General features: G+C 45.7%; 1 protein-coding gene across 1 annotated transcript in view; it reads right to left on the bottom strand.

The window, feature by feature from the left end:
- Positions 1-14,182, bottom strand: part of LOC141123516 (hydroperoxide isomerase ALOXE3-like) — a 70,132-nt gene that overhangs the window by 27,119 nt on the left and 28,831 nt on the right. The window contains exons 6-8 of the mRNA XM_073612060.1: positions 8,275-8,447; positions 3,375-3,518; positions 14-217 (exon numbers count right to left, since the gene is read on the bottom strand). Coding sequence (XP_073468161.1) covers positions 14-217; positions 3,375-3,518; positions 8,275-8,447 — 521 coding nt within the window. The remainder of the gene's footprint in view (positions 1-13; positions 218-3,374; positions 3,519-8,274; positions 8,448-14,182) is intronic.

The following is a 14,182-nucleotide window of genomic DNA, read 5'->3' on the forward strand; positions in this document are numbered from 1 at the left end:
CCTCTTTACTCACCTTATACACTGGGTGCCCCATTGGAAGTTGCCTGGAAGTTGCAATGGAGAAGACCTCGGCTAGGAGATGTGTACGGAGAAGGTGAGTGTCAGTTTCGTGCAACTGAAAGTCAGCACTACGCACCCAGATCTTGGCCAATACCCAATCATATTCCGAGTCACTGGGCAGGAAGATGGGAACATTTTTTCCAGGGGTCTGAGATAACTGGAATACAAAAAAAAGATCATGGGATTTATTTATTTGCCATGACATTTAACCAAAAGTATTGTATTTTACTGTTTTGATCTTGTTTTATTTACCATTATATTGCAGTGAATGACTTTTATAATGGTCCAGGCATCACAAACTCCGAAAACTTGTTTTCTTTAACAAAGTTTGTTCATGCTGCTTTTCCTTAAGGGCTTGCAAAGCATGCTAGTGTAATTGAATGCACAGTCTGGCCTGGGAAGAAGGGGAGTATGGAACTAAAAAAACTCGAGGAGAGAGGGGAAGCTTGGAACAGAGTAACTTGGGTAAAAGGTGGATAAGCCATGAGTCTGGAGCAGAGCAGACTGAGAAAAAGAGCAGCCCAGAACAGAACAGCCTTGGTTAAGGGTGGGGGTGGAAGAGAGCAGCCTGGGAAAAGGGGAGCCTAGAACACATCAGCCTTGGTAAAGCAGGGGCCTGGAACAGAGCACCCTTGGGAATGGAGGACTCCAGAACAGAGCTATTCAATGACACAGCTCAGAAACCCCTACACAGATTTAGATGTGGACAAATGCTATGTGCACAGGATCCTCAGGTAGATTTAACAAGATGTATTTTCTTCTGGTGACAGATCTTTAAGCTAGTGGCCTGTACATCCAGAACAAAAAAGAATCCTCTCCATTATTCACACCATCATACTTCTGTCAATGTTAAATGCCTGGACTCAGTAACCCTGTAAAGCAAAATAGGAAAAGGACTTGACTGCAAAATGAATAGCAAATACACTACTGCACACAGCCGATGTGAGCCACACTGATAGGAATCCACCATAACATTTTGGCTCAGTCTCCCACCCATCAGGCACACGACTCTAATGCGTTTTCATCTGCTAAATTGCTCTATGATTAAGCCTTTAGCGGTTAAAATGCATTTAAGGGGTGTGCCTGATGGGTGGGAGACTGAGCTGAACCCTTATGGTGGATTTGTGTCAGTGTGGATCAGATTGGCGATATGCAGTATTTGCTGTTAATTTTGGAGTCTGGACATTCTCTATCAGCAAACCTGCACCTTTCAGCGGTGCTATAAGGGTTTTTCACACAGTATCATTCAAGCGGTGCTTCTATTTTCCTGCTTTTTAAGGAAGAGGACTTGGGTGCATGTCTGATGCTCTACCAATAGTGTCCTTATCACTATTCCAAAAGTTCACTCAACTATTTATGATGGACTGAGCTTATCGCACCCCACTACATCTTTAACTGTATTGATGAAGACCAAATCCTGACTGTACAAGGTGTGGTCAGCCTCCAGGGTACCTCCTACATTTATGCTGTTTGGTTGTTGGAGGATGAAAAATATTTTTTTATATCATATTTAATCCTGATCCATGTGGATGGACACTTAATAATCAACCTCGAGAAATAAAGATTTATAGATGAGGAGGTTTTCCTCTTAAATTTGCAAAATTGTGAGGTTAACTGTCTTGATATTCCTGATCTTGCCCCTATGCCACTGATGACCCACAGATAGCTCGGTTAATGGCTGGGAGCCAGGGAACCTGCTAAAAGTAACATTCTAAAAGAGCAATTGGCCCTCTGAAAGGTTCCCAATTACTCTCCCAATGGAAGCACTACAATGTTTGAAGTGTCTTCAACCCGGATGCTTAGTTGAAACCCCGTCTTGTTGTTTATTAATCATATTCTAGCTGTGTGGTGAGGTTGGGGCCTCTTCACCATTTGCTCTCTACCAGTTGATATTATTGAAATTGAGATAAATATATACCGTATATACTCGAGTATAAGCTGACCCAAATACAAGCCAAGGCACCTAATTTTACCAAACAAAACTGGGAAAACTTATTGACTCGAGTATAAGTCTAGGGCAGTGGTTCTCAACTCCAGTCCTCGGGACCCACCAACAGGTCAGATTTTAAGTATTACCTTGGGGAGTTGCAGACTAGAATACTGCAATCACTGAGCAACAAATGATATCACCTGTCATGTATTTCAGCTATCTTGCAAACCTGGCCTGTTGGTGGGTCCTGAGGACTGGAGTTGAGAACCACTGGTCTAGGGCGAGAAATGCGCAGCTACTTTAAATGGAAAAGAGAGTCAATAATGCCCATTTGCAGCCTCACTGTGCCCATTTGAAGCCATAGGTCCCCCAAACTTCAAATTCGGTAGTTAAGGGTTCCTAAATGCCCCCTAGCTGCAGCCAAAATTTGGGGTCTCTGGACCCAAAGGGTCCTGAAATGACATTGCTGGAGATGGACACAGTTGACCGACTTTGGGGCCCCCGTAGCTTGAAAATGTCAAGCACTTTTCTGCAGCAGAGAATGACATTTTCCGATCTGATTTTGGGGCCCCGTATCTCGGGGCCCCAAAGTCGGTTTGGAAAATGTCATTCTCTGCTGCAGAAAAGTGCTTGACTCGAGTAAAAGCCGAGGGGGGCATTTTCAGCACAAAAAAATGTGTTGAAAAACTCGGCTTGTACTCGAGTATATACGGTACTTCATATTGTCTCTTTCTTCTGACTGTCTTCAACTCTGTATGCCATTTCTGTGCTGTGGTTGGGGTGCGGCTACTGTGTCCCTTCCTGCTACCCTGCACATGGAAGTACAACTCACATCAATCACACACCTTTTAATGGAGAGGTAGGACAGGAACACAAGACAACTTGAACTGTAAGTTTATAATTGGGGCTGGGCTGAGGGGAGGGAGCACAAGTGGGAACGTTTGTCTATTCCACCTGTAACAAAAAGCAACTGTTCACCTAAAAAAAAACTACTTGAGTTAAAAAAAATATAGAGGTGAAGACACCCAGAGGTGCCTACTTTAATGGCAGTTTGACATCTTTTTTATACCAAGTGGTAGAGTGAATTGAGGAGGGTTTATGAATTGTAACACAGCTGAAGCTTTTGGATATCACAGTTTGTCGATTGGTTTTGCTTATTTTCCGGTATTGCTTTTTATTTGCATCCTCCTGCCCCAATCCTCAGAAGCTTCCCCTAGAGTCAGGGGGAGGTAATCAAACTTCCAGCCTGTAGAGTCTTGAGCAGACCAAACTAAAATCTGCCCCCCCCCCCCCCCCCCGTGGCTACAGCAGTAGCCTCATACTAAATTGACCTCACAGTCTATGTAGAAGGGTGCTACAACCATAAATACATAAGGGAAAATACCTGGATGGCAATTGGGAGAAGCTGACCCTCAGGATTCTTCCACAGTAGACACATAGGGGATGCGATGTATTGAGGCCTTCCATTGATAGTATTAGCAGGAACACCCTGCAAAATCCCATAATCTGCCAGGAAAATGTGACCATTCTGAAAGGTAACAATTACAAAATCTGATCAGCAATGAAATACGGTAAATTAATGAATTTACTCTACGTGTGCACAGAAGCAAATGTGTATTTTGCTACATAGGACCAAACCACTGAGATAATTTAAAGTGTATGTAAAGACAAAACATTATGTTTATTTTGGATAGAAGAATACACATGGATTAGAACCTCCTATGAAGTTTCAGATTTCTTTTCACTTCTTGTGTCTCTGAGGAAATCATCCTATTGTGACGCAGCAAAAAGTAAACAGACAACTTTCAACCCTTCCCTACCGTATCCAAAACTTAAAGCGGAGTACCCATTGTTTTTTTTTTTTAGAATGAATATCTTTTTCTTATAAAGTTTATTGAGATAACTCACGTTTTTTTTTTTTTTTGATCAATCCGATTAATCCGCGCTCGATTGCCGATTTCATATAGGAATATATCTTATATTTCTGTTTAGTAACAGTTTCCATAGTGCTTGTGGGCATGTCAAGCCCACAAGCACAATCTTTCCGGGCTCTGGTACAGCTGAGCGACCAGCATGCACTGCCCCGTTCCCGCACATGCGCAGTAATGCGCCTGTAAAGTATACAGGTTGCCATAACGACGGGCGTCGTCGTCAGAAGTGCCCGCCCCCGTTGTTATGGCAACCTAGCCCTCGGCGCTGCCTGGGAGGAAGTGGTTTCCTGAAGAAAGCACTCAAGGGAAGTGTGGGACGTTCCGTGACACATACATACTAATGCACCCCCCATACCATCAGGGATGCAGGTTTTTGAACTCAGTGCTGATAACAAGCTGCAAGGTCCCTCTTCTCTTCAGTCTGCTAGGTGCAGCACCCATGGTTGCCAAAATGAATGTTAAATTTCGATACATCTGAGCACAGAACAGTTTCCACTTTGCAACAGACTATTGTACAATGGAATTGCTCAGAGCGGCCTTGAACCTCCTCTTCTCAGGCCTTCTACCAGTGTTCCTGACTCCTGCCCTGCGCCAAGTGCCCCATAGAAAGCCACTTTCTATGGGGGCACTTGTACGGGCTTGCTCCCGAGCCTAGCTGTCTGCATCTATTGAATAAGAATAAGTTAAAAAAAAACAAAAACAACAAATGCACATTTTTTTGCAGGTAAAAGAATGTGCTTTTATTATTTTTTTTCTTAGGAGCCTGTAAAGCAGAAGTCAGCAGACCGTCAATCATGGACAGGTGACGTGTAGCTCTTGTCCCTTCCTTGCTGACCCCCGGGGACTTGGACAGGATGGGCAGCGGGGGCATCATTTACTAGATACAATCCTTCTGCAACAGCTGAAATACTGGGGATCAGTTCCAATACATTTTGCTGCATTCATCAGGTGGCTGCACTCTGACAATAGAAATCTCTGACTGCCCTAGTAATTCAGAAATGAAAGGAGCAAGAATGAGTGACATCACACATCCCCCACCTCAGATCTGTCACTGGATGACACTATAGTTATCCTCTATATTTGTTACCAGGAAGTGGAGGGTGAGACCATAGTTATCGCCTATGTCTGACATCAGGAAGAGGGAAGGTAACACCATAGTTATCCCCTTTCAGCCCTTTCCTTTACTGAATGAACACAGTGAGTAATCGATACTGATCGCTCACTGTGTTCTTTCATAACTCAAGCATAGTAAACCGTGTTTACCATGCTTGTTTGTGAATGCAGGGAGACTGTGCAAAGCTCTTCCTGTTCATTCATTCTGTATAGCTTAGGCTGCAGAGATGGATGTTGAGGACCGTTTCCTCAATCATCAGGGGTCCGAGACCCCCCAACAAGGCTGTTAAAATATTTTTACAAAAATAATAAAAAATAAAATTGTAAAAAAAATAATAAAATACAATTGTAATAAATAAAAAATAAAATTGTAAAAAATAATTAAAAATGGAAAATAGAAAAACTACTGACACTGTCCTGTGCTCTACAGACACCAAACTTTGACCAACTGACACTATCCTCAGCCCAACTGACAAAGTCCACCTCCCTACTGGCACTGTCTACTGCCCTACTGACCGACACTGTTCACTGCTCTACTGACCGACACCATTCACTGCCCTACTGACCGACACCATCCACTGCCCTACTGACCGACACCATCCACTGCCCTACTGACCGACACCATCCACTGCCCTACTGACCGACACCATCCACTGCCCTACTGACCGACACCATCCACTGCCCTACTGACCGACACCATCCACTGCTCTACTGACCGACACCATCCACTGCCCTACTGACCGACACCATCCACTGCTCTACTGACCGACACCATCCACTGCCCTACTGACCGACACCATCCACTGCCCTACTGACCGACACCATCCACTGCCCTACTGACCGACACCATCCACTGCCCTACTGACCGACACCATCCACTGCTCTACTGACCGACACCATCCACTGCCCTACTGACCGACACCATCCACTGCTCTACTGACCGACACCATCCACTGCCCTACTGACCGACACCATCCACTGCCCTACTGACCGACACCATCCACTGCTCTACTGACCGACACCATCCACTGCCCTACTGACCGACACCATCCACTGCCCTACTGACCGACACCATCCACTGCTCTACTGACCGACACCATCCACTGCTCTACTGACCGACAACATCCACTGCTCTACTGACCAACACCATCCACTGCCCTACTGACCAACACTGTTCACTGCTCTACTGACCGACACCATCCACTGCCCTACTGACCGACACCATCCACTGCCCTACTGACCGACACCATCCACTGCCCTACTGACCGACACCATCCACTGCCCTATTGACCGACACCATCCACTGCCCTACTGACTGACACCATCCACTGCCCTACTGACCGACACCATCCACTGCTCTACTGACCGACACCATCCACTGCTCTACTGACTGACACCATCCACTGGCCTACTGACCGACACCATCCACTGCCCTACTGACCAACACCGTTCACTGCCCTACTGACCGACACCATCCACTGCTCTACTGACCGACAACATCCACTGCTCTACTGACCGACACCATCCACTGCCCTACTGACCGACACCATCCACTGCCCTATTGACCGACACCATCCACTGGCCTACTGACCGACACCATCCACTGCCCTACTGACCAACACCGTTCACTGCCCTACTGACCGACACCATCCACTGCTCTACTGACCGACAACATCCACTGCTCTACTGACCGACACCATCCACTGCCCTACTGACCGACACCATCCACTGCCCTATTGACCGACACCATCCACTGTCCTACTGACACCAATATCTGCCCTAATGATGAAGTTGAGGAACATTATTCTGAAATTGTTTGACTGTTTTTAGATGCAGCTTTTCACAGATTGGTGAACCTCTGCCCATCTTTACTTCTGAGACACTCTGACTCTCTAAGATGCTCTTTTTATACCCAATCATGTTACTGACCTGTTGCCAATTAACCTACCATATTTTTCGCTCTATAAGACGCAACTGACCATAAGACACACCTAGGTTTTAGAGGAGGAAAAACAGGAAAAAAACTATTCTGAACCAAATGGTGTACTAAAATATTTACCAGTGCCCATGAAATGCAGCCTTACAAGTGCCCATGAAATGTAGCCTTACCAGTGCCAATTAAATGAAGCCTTACCAGTCCTATGAAATACAGCCTGACCTGTCCCGTGTAATCCAGCCAGACCTGTCCCATGTAATCCAGCCAGACCTGTCCCATGTAATCCAGCCAGACCTGTCCCATGTAATCCAGCCAGACCTGTCCCATGTAATCCAGCCAGGCCTGTCCCATGTAATCCAGCCAGACCTGTCCCATGTACTGCATCCAGACCTGTCCCATGTACTGCAGCCAGACCTGTCCCATGTAATCCAGCCAGGCCTGTCCCATGTACTGCAACCAGACCTGTCCCATATACTGCAGCCAGACCTGTCCCATGTACTGCAGCCAGACCTGTCCCATGTACTGCAGCCAGACCTGTCCCATGTACTGCAGCCAGACCTGTCCCATGTACTGCAGCCAGACCTGTCCCATGTACTGCAGCCAGACCTGTCCCATGTACTGCAACCAGACCTGTCCCATGAACTGCAACCAGACCTGTCCCATGTACTGCAGCCAGACCTGTCCCATGTACTGCAACCAGACCTGTCCCATGTATCCCATGTACTGCAACCAGACCTGTCCCATGTATCCCATGTACTGCAACCAGACCTGTCCCATGTATCCTATGTACTGCAACCAGACCTGTCCCAGACCTGTCCCATGTACTGCAACCAGACCTGTCCCATGTACTGCAGCCTTACTTGTGCCTGGCGACTAGCGAGGACGTAATCACATCTGCCTGTCACGCAGCCGTACTCCATGCTCTGTCTTCTGTGAATGACAGGCTCAGCCAGGAGATCGCCCGGCGCTCAAGGGAGACGACAGGCCCGACATTCTGACATGACGGTAGTGGCGGCGACGATGGGGGGGGAGTTGGCCTGGTCGGTATTCGCTACATAAGATGCAGAGACATTTTCCCCCATTTTTTTGGGGGGAAAAAAGTGCATCTCTCAGAGCAAAAAATAAGGTAATTAGTTTAAACATTTTATTTATTTTATATTTTCTTTTGTGAATAAAATATGGGTTTATGAGATTGGCAAATCATTGCAATCTGTTTTTATGTAAATTTTACAAGGCGTCCCAACTTTTTTGGAATTGGATTGTATAATTAAGATCCATATCTCCACAGCAGATAATAACTTCACCTGGAGTTCTTTCTGTAGGTTTGTGGAAGTCCCCAGAGATGGAGCCACCATGTCATCAGTGACTGGGAAGTTCTCTGGCACTTTAACACATTTCTTGATCAGTGTGGGGTTAGTTCCATTCAGATATTGGCCTCCAAAGAAAGTATCCTCCTTCCATATGTTACTTACTATATCTGAAATACAAGAATTTAAAAAATTAAGATATGCTTTATTAAAGAAGTGGCTACAGAGGGGGTGATCAAGTATACAAGTGGCTTAAAGTAGAATTCTCACTAATGGTCCGATGCCTGTGAGTAGGGATGAGCCGAACACCCCCCTGTTCGGTTCGCACCAGAACATGCGAACAGGAAAAATGTTCGTTCGAACACGCGAACACCGTTAAAGTCTATGGGACACGAACATGAATAATCAAAAGTGCTAATTTTAAAGGCTTATATGCAAGTTATTGTCATAAAAAGTGTTTGGGGACCTGGGTCCTGCCCCAGGGGACATGGATCAATGCAAAAAAAAGTTTTAAAAACGGCCGTTTTTTCAGGAGCAGTGATTTTAATAATGCTTAAAGTCAAACAATAAAAGTGTAATATCCCTTTAAATTTCGTACCTGGGGGGTGTCTATAGTATGCCTGTAAAGGGGCGCATGTTTCCTGTGTTTAGAACAGTCTGACAGCAAAATTACATTTTGAAGGAAAAAACTCATTTAAAACTACTCGCGGCTATTGCATTGCCGACAATACACATAGAAGTTCATTGATAAAAACGGCATGGGAATTCCCCAAAGGGGAACCCCGAACCAAAATTAAAAAAAAAAAAATGACGTGGGAGTCCTCCTAAATTCCATACCAGGCCCTTCAGGTCTGGTATGGATATTAAGGGGAACCCCGGCCAAAATTTAAAAAAAAAATGACGTGGGGTTCCACCTAAATTCCATACCAGACCCTTCAGGTCTGGTATGGATTTTAAGGGGAACCCCGCGCCAAAAAAAAAAAAAAAAAAACGGCGTGGGGTCCCCCCAAATATCCATACCAGACCCTTATCCGAGCACGCAACCTGGCAGGCCGCAGGAAAAGAGGGGGGGACGAGAGTGCGGCCCCCCCTCCCTCCTGAACCGTACCAGGCCACATGCCCTCAACATTGGGAGGGTGCTTTGGGGTAGCCCCCCAAAACACCTTGTCCCCATGTTGATGAGGACAAGGGCCTCATCCCCACAACCCTGGCCGGTGGTTGTGGGGGTCTGCGGGCGGGGGGCTTATCGGAATCTGGAAGCCCCCTTTAACAAGGTGACCCCCAGATCCCGGCCCCCCCCCTGTGTGAAATGGTAAGGGGGTACATAAGTACCCCTACCATTTCACGAAAAAAGTGTCAAAAATGTTAAAAATGACAAGAGACAGTTTTTGACAATTCCTTTATTTAAATGCTTCTTCTTTCTTCCTTCATCTTCTGGTTCTTCTGGCTCTTCTGGTTCTTCCTCCGGCGTTCTCGTCCAGCATCTCCTCCGTGGCGTCTTCTGTCTTCTTCTCCTCGGGCCGCTCCGCACCCATGGCATGGGGGGGAGGCTCCCGCTCTTCTCTTCTTCTTTTCTTCTCTTCTTCTCTTCTTCATTTTCTTCTCCGGGCCGCTCCGCAATCCATGCTGGCATGGAGGGAGGCTCCCGCTGTGTGACAGCGCTCCTCGTCTGACAGTTCTTAAATAACGGGGGGGGCGGGGCCACCCGGTGACCCCGCCCCCCTCTGACGCACGGTGACTTGACGGGACTTCCCTGTGGCATTCCCCGTGACGTCACAGGGAAGTCCCGTCAAGTCACCGTGCGTCAGAGGGGGGCGGGGTCACCGGGTGGCCCCCCCCCCCCCGTTATTTAAGAACTGTCAGACGAGGAGCGCCGTCACACAGCGGGAGCCTCCCTCCATGCCAGCATGGATTGCGGAGCGGCCCGGAGAAGAAAATGAAGAAGAGAAGAAGAGAAGAAAAGAAGAAGAGAAGAGCGGGAGCCTCCCCCCATGCCATGGGTGCAGAGCGGCCCGAGGAGAAGAAGATAGAAGACGCCGCGGAGGAGATGCTGGACGAGAACGCCGGAGGAAGAACCAGAAGAGCCAGAAGAACCAGAAGAACCAGAAGATGAAGGAAGATAGAAGAAAGAAGAAGCATTTAAATAAAGGAATTGTCAAAAACTGTCTCTTGTCATTTTTAACATTTTTGACACTTTTTTCGTGAAATGGTAGGGGTACTTATGTACCCCCTTACCATTTCACACAGGGGGGGCCGGGATCTGGGGGTCACCTTGTTAAAGGGGGCTTCCAGATTCCGATAAGCCCCCCGCCCGCAGACCCCCACAACCACCGGCCAGGGTTGTGGGGATGAGGCCCTTGTCCTCATCAACATGGGGACAAGGTGTTTTGGGGGGCTACCCCAAAGCACCCTCCCAATGTTGAGGGCATGTGGCCTGGTACGGTTCAGGAGGGAGGGGGGCCGCACTCTCGTCCCCCCCTCTTTTCCTGCGGCCTGCCAGGCTGCGTGCTCGGATAAGGGTCTGGTATGGATTTTTGGGGGCACCCCACGCCGTTTTTTTTTTTTTTTTGGCGCGGGGTTCCCCTTAAAATCCATACCAGACCTGAAGGGTCTGGTATGGAATTTAGGGGGAACCCCACGTCATTTTTTTTTTTTAATTTTGGCCGGGGTTCCCCTTAATATCCATACCAGACCTGAAGGGCCTGGTATGGAATTTAGGGGGACTCCCACGTCATTTTTTTTTTTTAATTTTGGTTCGGGGTTCCCCTTTGGGGAATTCCCATGCCGTTTTTATCAATGAACTTCTATGTGTATTGTCGGCAATGCAATAGCCGCGGGTAGTTTTAAATGAGTTTTTTCCTTCAAAATGTCATTTTGCTGTCAGACTGTTCTAAACACAGGAAACATGCGCCCCTTTACAGGCACACTATAGACACCCCCCAGGTACGAAATTTAAAGGGATATTACACTTTTATTGATTGACTTTAAGCATTATTAAAATCACTGCTCCTGAAAAAACGGCCGTTTTTAAAACTTTTTTTTGCATTGATCCATGTCCCCTGGGGCAGGACCCAGGTCCCCAAACACTTTTTATGACAATAACTTGCATATTAGCCTTTAAAATTAGCACTTTTGATTTCTCCCATAGACTTTTAAAGGGTGTTCCGCGGCATTCGAATTTGCCGCGAACACCCCAAATTGTTCGCTGTTCGGTGAACTTGCGAACAGCCAATGTTCGAGTCGAACATGAGTTCGACTCAAACTCGAAGCTCATCCCTACCTGTGAGGTCTCTCGCTGGCGCAGGCATCTTCTCCCTGGCTGCCAGTCTACAACCATCTTGATTGGCTGTTGCGAGCTGACGTCACTCCTGTGCATGCGCAGAAATGCAATTTTCCGGCACACAGATACTGTGCAGGAATTCAAACTGAGCTGCACATGTGCAGCTTAGTGTACATTCTACAGAGGTTGGTAAACAGGTAGTTAATGTATTTTATTACTGAAGAGATATTGCGTGTCTCTTCCGAAAAAAACAAAAAAAAAGCCTGCCTGTTCACAGTATTATATATTTAACTATTAAATCCACTTTAAAGTTGGCCAACACACCCAGAAGTATTAGATACATTATCTGTTCTGCTTCCACAACCTGAGCACTGAAAGTGTGATCTCTATAACTGATCCATAATAACTGATCTTGCAAATTGTAGAAAGCTTTCATCGAAAACTTCAAAGGTGAGCATCAGATACGGAGTGATGTGGCGACAAAATTATGAAAGGCAAACAGACAATGCATGTGTAACTTGACACTGCCCATCAAAATCTATGGTTTCAAATATTAAACAACAACTCTTTTCCAGGAAAACCTGAAAGGGATGAAAAGGGGAGAACATGGTACAATAAAGCAAACATTTACATACTGTAAAACTTGGAAAGTCATTACAGGTTTCTGAAAGATGGCACAGAAGACAGTTTATGAGTGTATTTTGAGAGGGGAAGGCACCAGTCCTTCATACCTCCCTTTGAATCAAGTTCTTCAGAGGGGAAGGCAGCAACATAGATAAGTCATGCAATAGCTCATACTACAAAAGACCACTTCAAAAAGCATTCAAAATGGTGAGAACTCATCTCGTCTTTGACCTCACAGAGGTGTTGAGTGTCACGATATTAGCTCCAATTTCCTATCCGACTCAAGATTAACCAGTTCAAATGTAGAATCGGTGTGAACTCATTGTTGCGATACCATAAAAACCTGAGGATGTTTCTGTTGTCTTCTCGAACAACGAAACTACGGAGCATTTGCTGAATGTCAGCCATAACAGCAATTGGTTCTTGTCTGAAGCAGAGCAAAACTCCTATAAGATTGTTTTTTCAGATTAGACCCGGTGAGAAGGACATCCCTGAGGGAAACCCTTTCATATTGAGCCCTTGAGTCGAAGACCACCATGATCTGATCTGGCTTGCGAGAATGGTACACACCAAAGCATAGGAGGTACCAACATTCCTCTTCTTCCCCATGAGATGGTGTAGGTTTAGAATTATCTTTTGCAAATTAATTCTGCATAGAGTCAGTTGAATACCTCCTGACATTACCCAGCCAGATGTTGCCAATGATGACCCAGCCTTGGTCCAGGCAATGGGCATATGGTGTGTCATGTGGCCCGCCGATTTGTTGGCGAGCCTTGTGTACCCTTAGGATGTCTTTGCAAAAAAGCAGGAGAATGTTGTCACCTATGCCTCTTAAGTGAGAGTGAGAGGTGGATGCTGGAATAGGGTCTCCTCTATTTTGGCTGAAATCTGGTTGCGCTCAATGAGAGTGGCCAATGATATTTCTTTACTACTATTCAGAGGAGCTACTCAAAGACCAGTGGGTCTCCTGTCTAAAACCACAGAAACCCAGGGTATATGATAAGGCATCTCCTATTATGTTTACCAGGTCAAAAAGCTTTGATCTTGCAAGAGATCTTTTACTCTTATCATCTAGAATAATATACAGTCTTACATATTTTTCAGGTTGACCCTAGAGGTATACACAAATGAAGCATATTTTGGCACAGAATTTGTCAAAGAGTCCCTCTCCACCCACATCTGTACATATGAGGAAAACTGGAGTATAAGGCGCTGTTTGGACTGTGTTCTCTCCACCATGCTTTGGATCGGAAGGATTACCTGTGGACAGAGTAGGACTGTCTTGAAATGGATGAGGTGCTTGCATGTGATCATCACTGTCACATCCTATGCAAGTTCAAAGGTCATGGTTTTGAAGTTGGATTTCCAGCCTCTGCAGTTTTCTGGTTTGTTATCAAACTTAGTGAGAACTGTCTTGGTGAGCTCTCTGGAAAGCATGTATCTGTGTATTTAGACTTTAAATGCATAGTTATATACAAAGCAAATTCAGTTAGATTGGCTGATGCACTGAGATTGAGTGAGTTTGGTATGGTGGTGACATACTTGATTTGATTGTAGCCGTATTAGTGCAATTGTGACAGAGAAAATTGAGTACTGTCCGTGATACTTTTTTTATTTGCACTAACATACAATTTTTCAGGACAAGCTTTCGGGGTATGTCCCCTTCTTCAAGGTCCAAGCAGTACTGATTCACAAATTTTTAAGCAGAATGTTAAAGAAGAAGGAAAAAAAAAGAAAAAAAAAAAGAGAAAACCAAACACATACAAATCAATGGTAATAAAGATAGCAGCAGAGTTAGTGAGATAAGACACTCTCTCTCCCTCTGTCTTATCTCACTAACTCTGCTGCTATCTTTATTACCATTGATTTGTATGTGTTTGGTTTTCTCTCTTTTTTTTTTTTTTCCCTTCTTCTTTAACATTCTGCTTAAAAATTTGTGAATCAGTACTGCTTGGACCTTGAAGAAGGGGACATACCCCGAAAGCTTGTCCTGAAAAATTG

This window comes from Aquarana catesbeiana, linkage group LG01, assembly GCF_042186555.1.
Source record: "Aquarana catesbeiana isolate 2022-GZ linkage group LG01, ASM4218655v1, whole genome shotgun sequence".
In the NCBI taxonomy this organism is placed as follows: domain Eukaryota; kingdom Metazoa; phylum Chordata; class Amphibia; order Anura; family Ranidae; genus Aquarana; species Aquarana catesbeiana.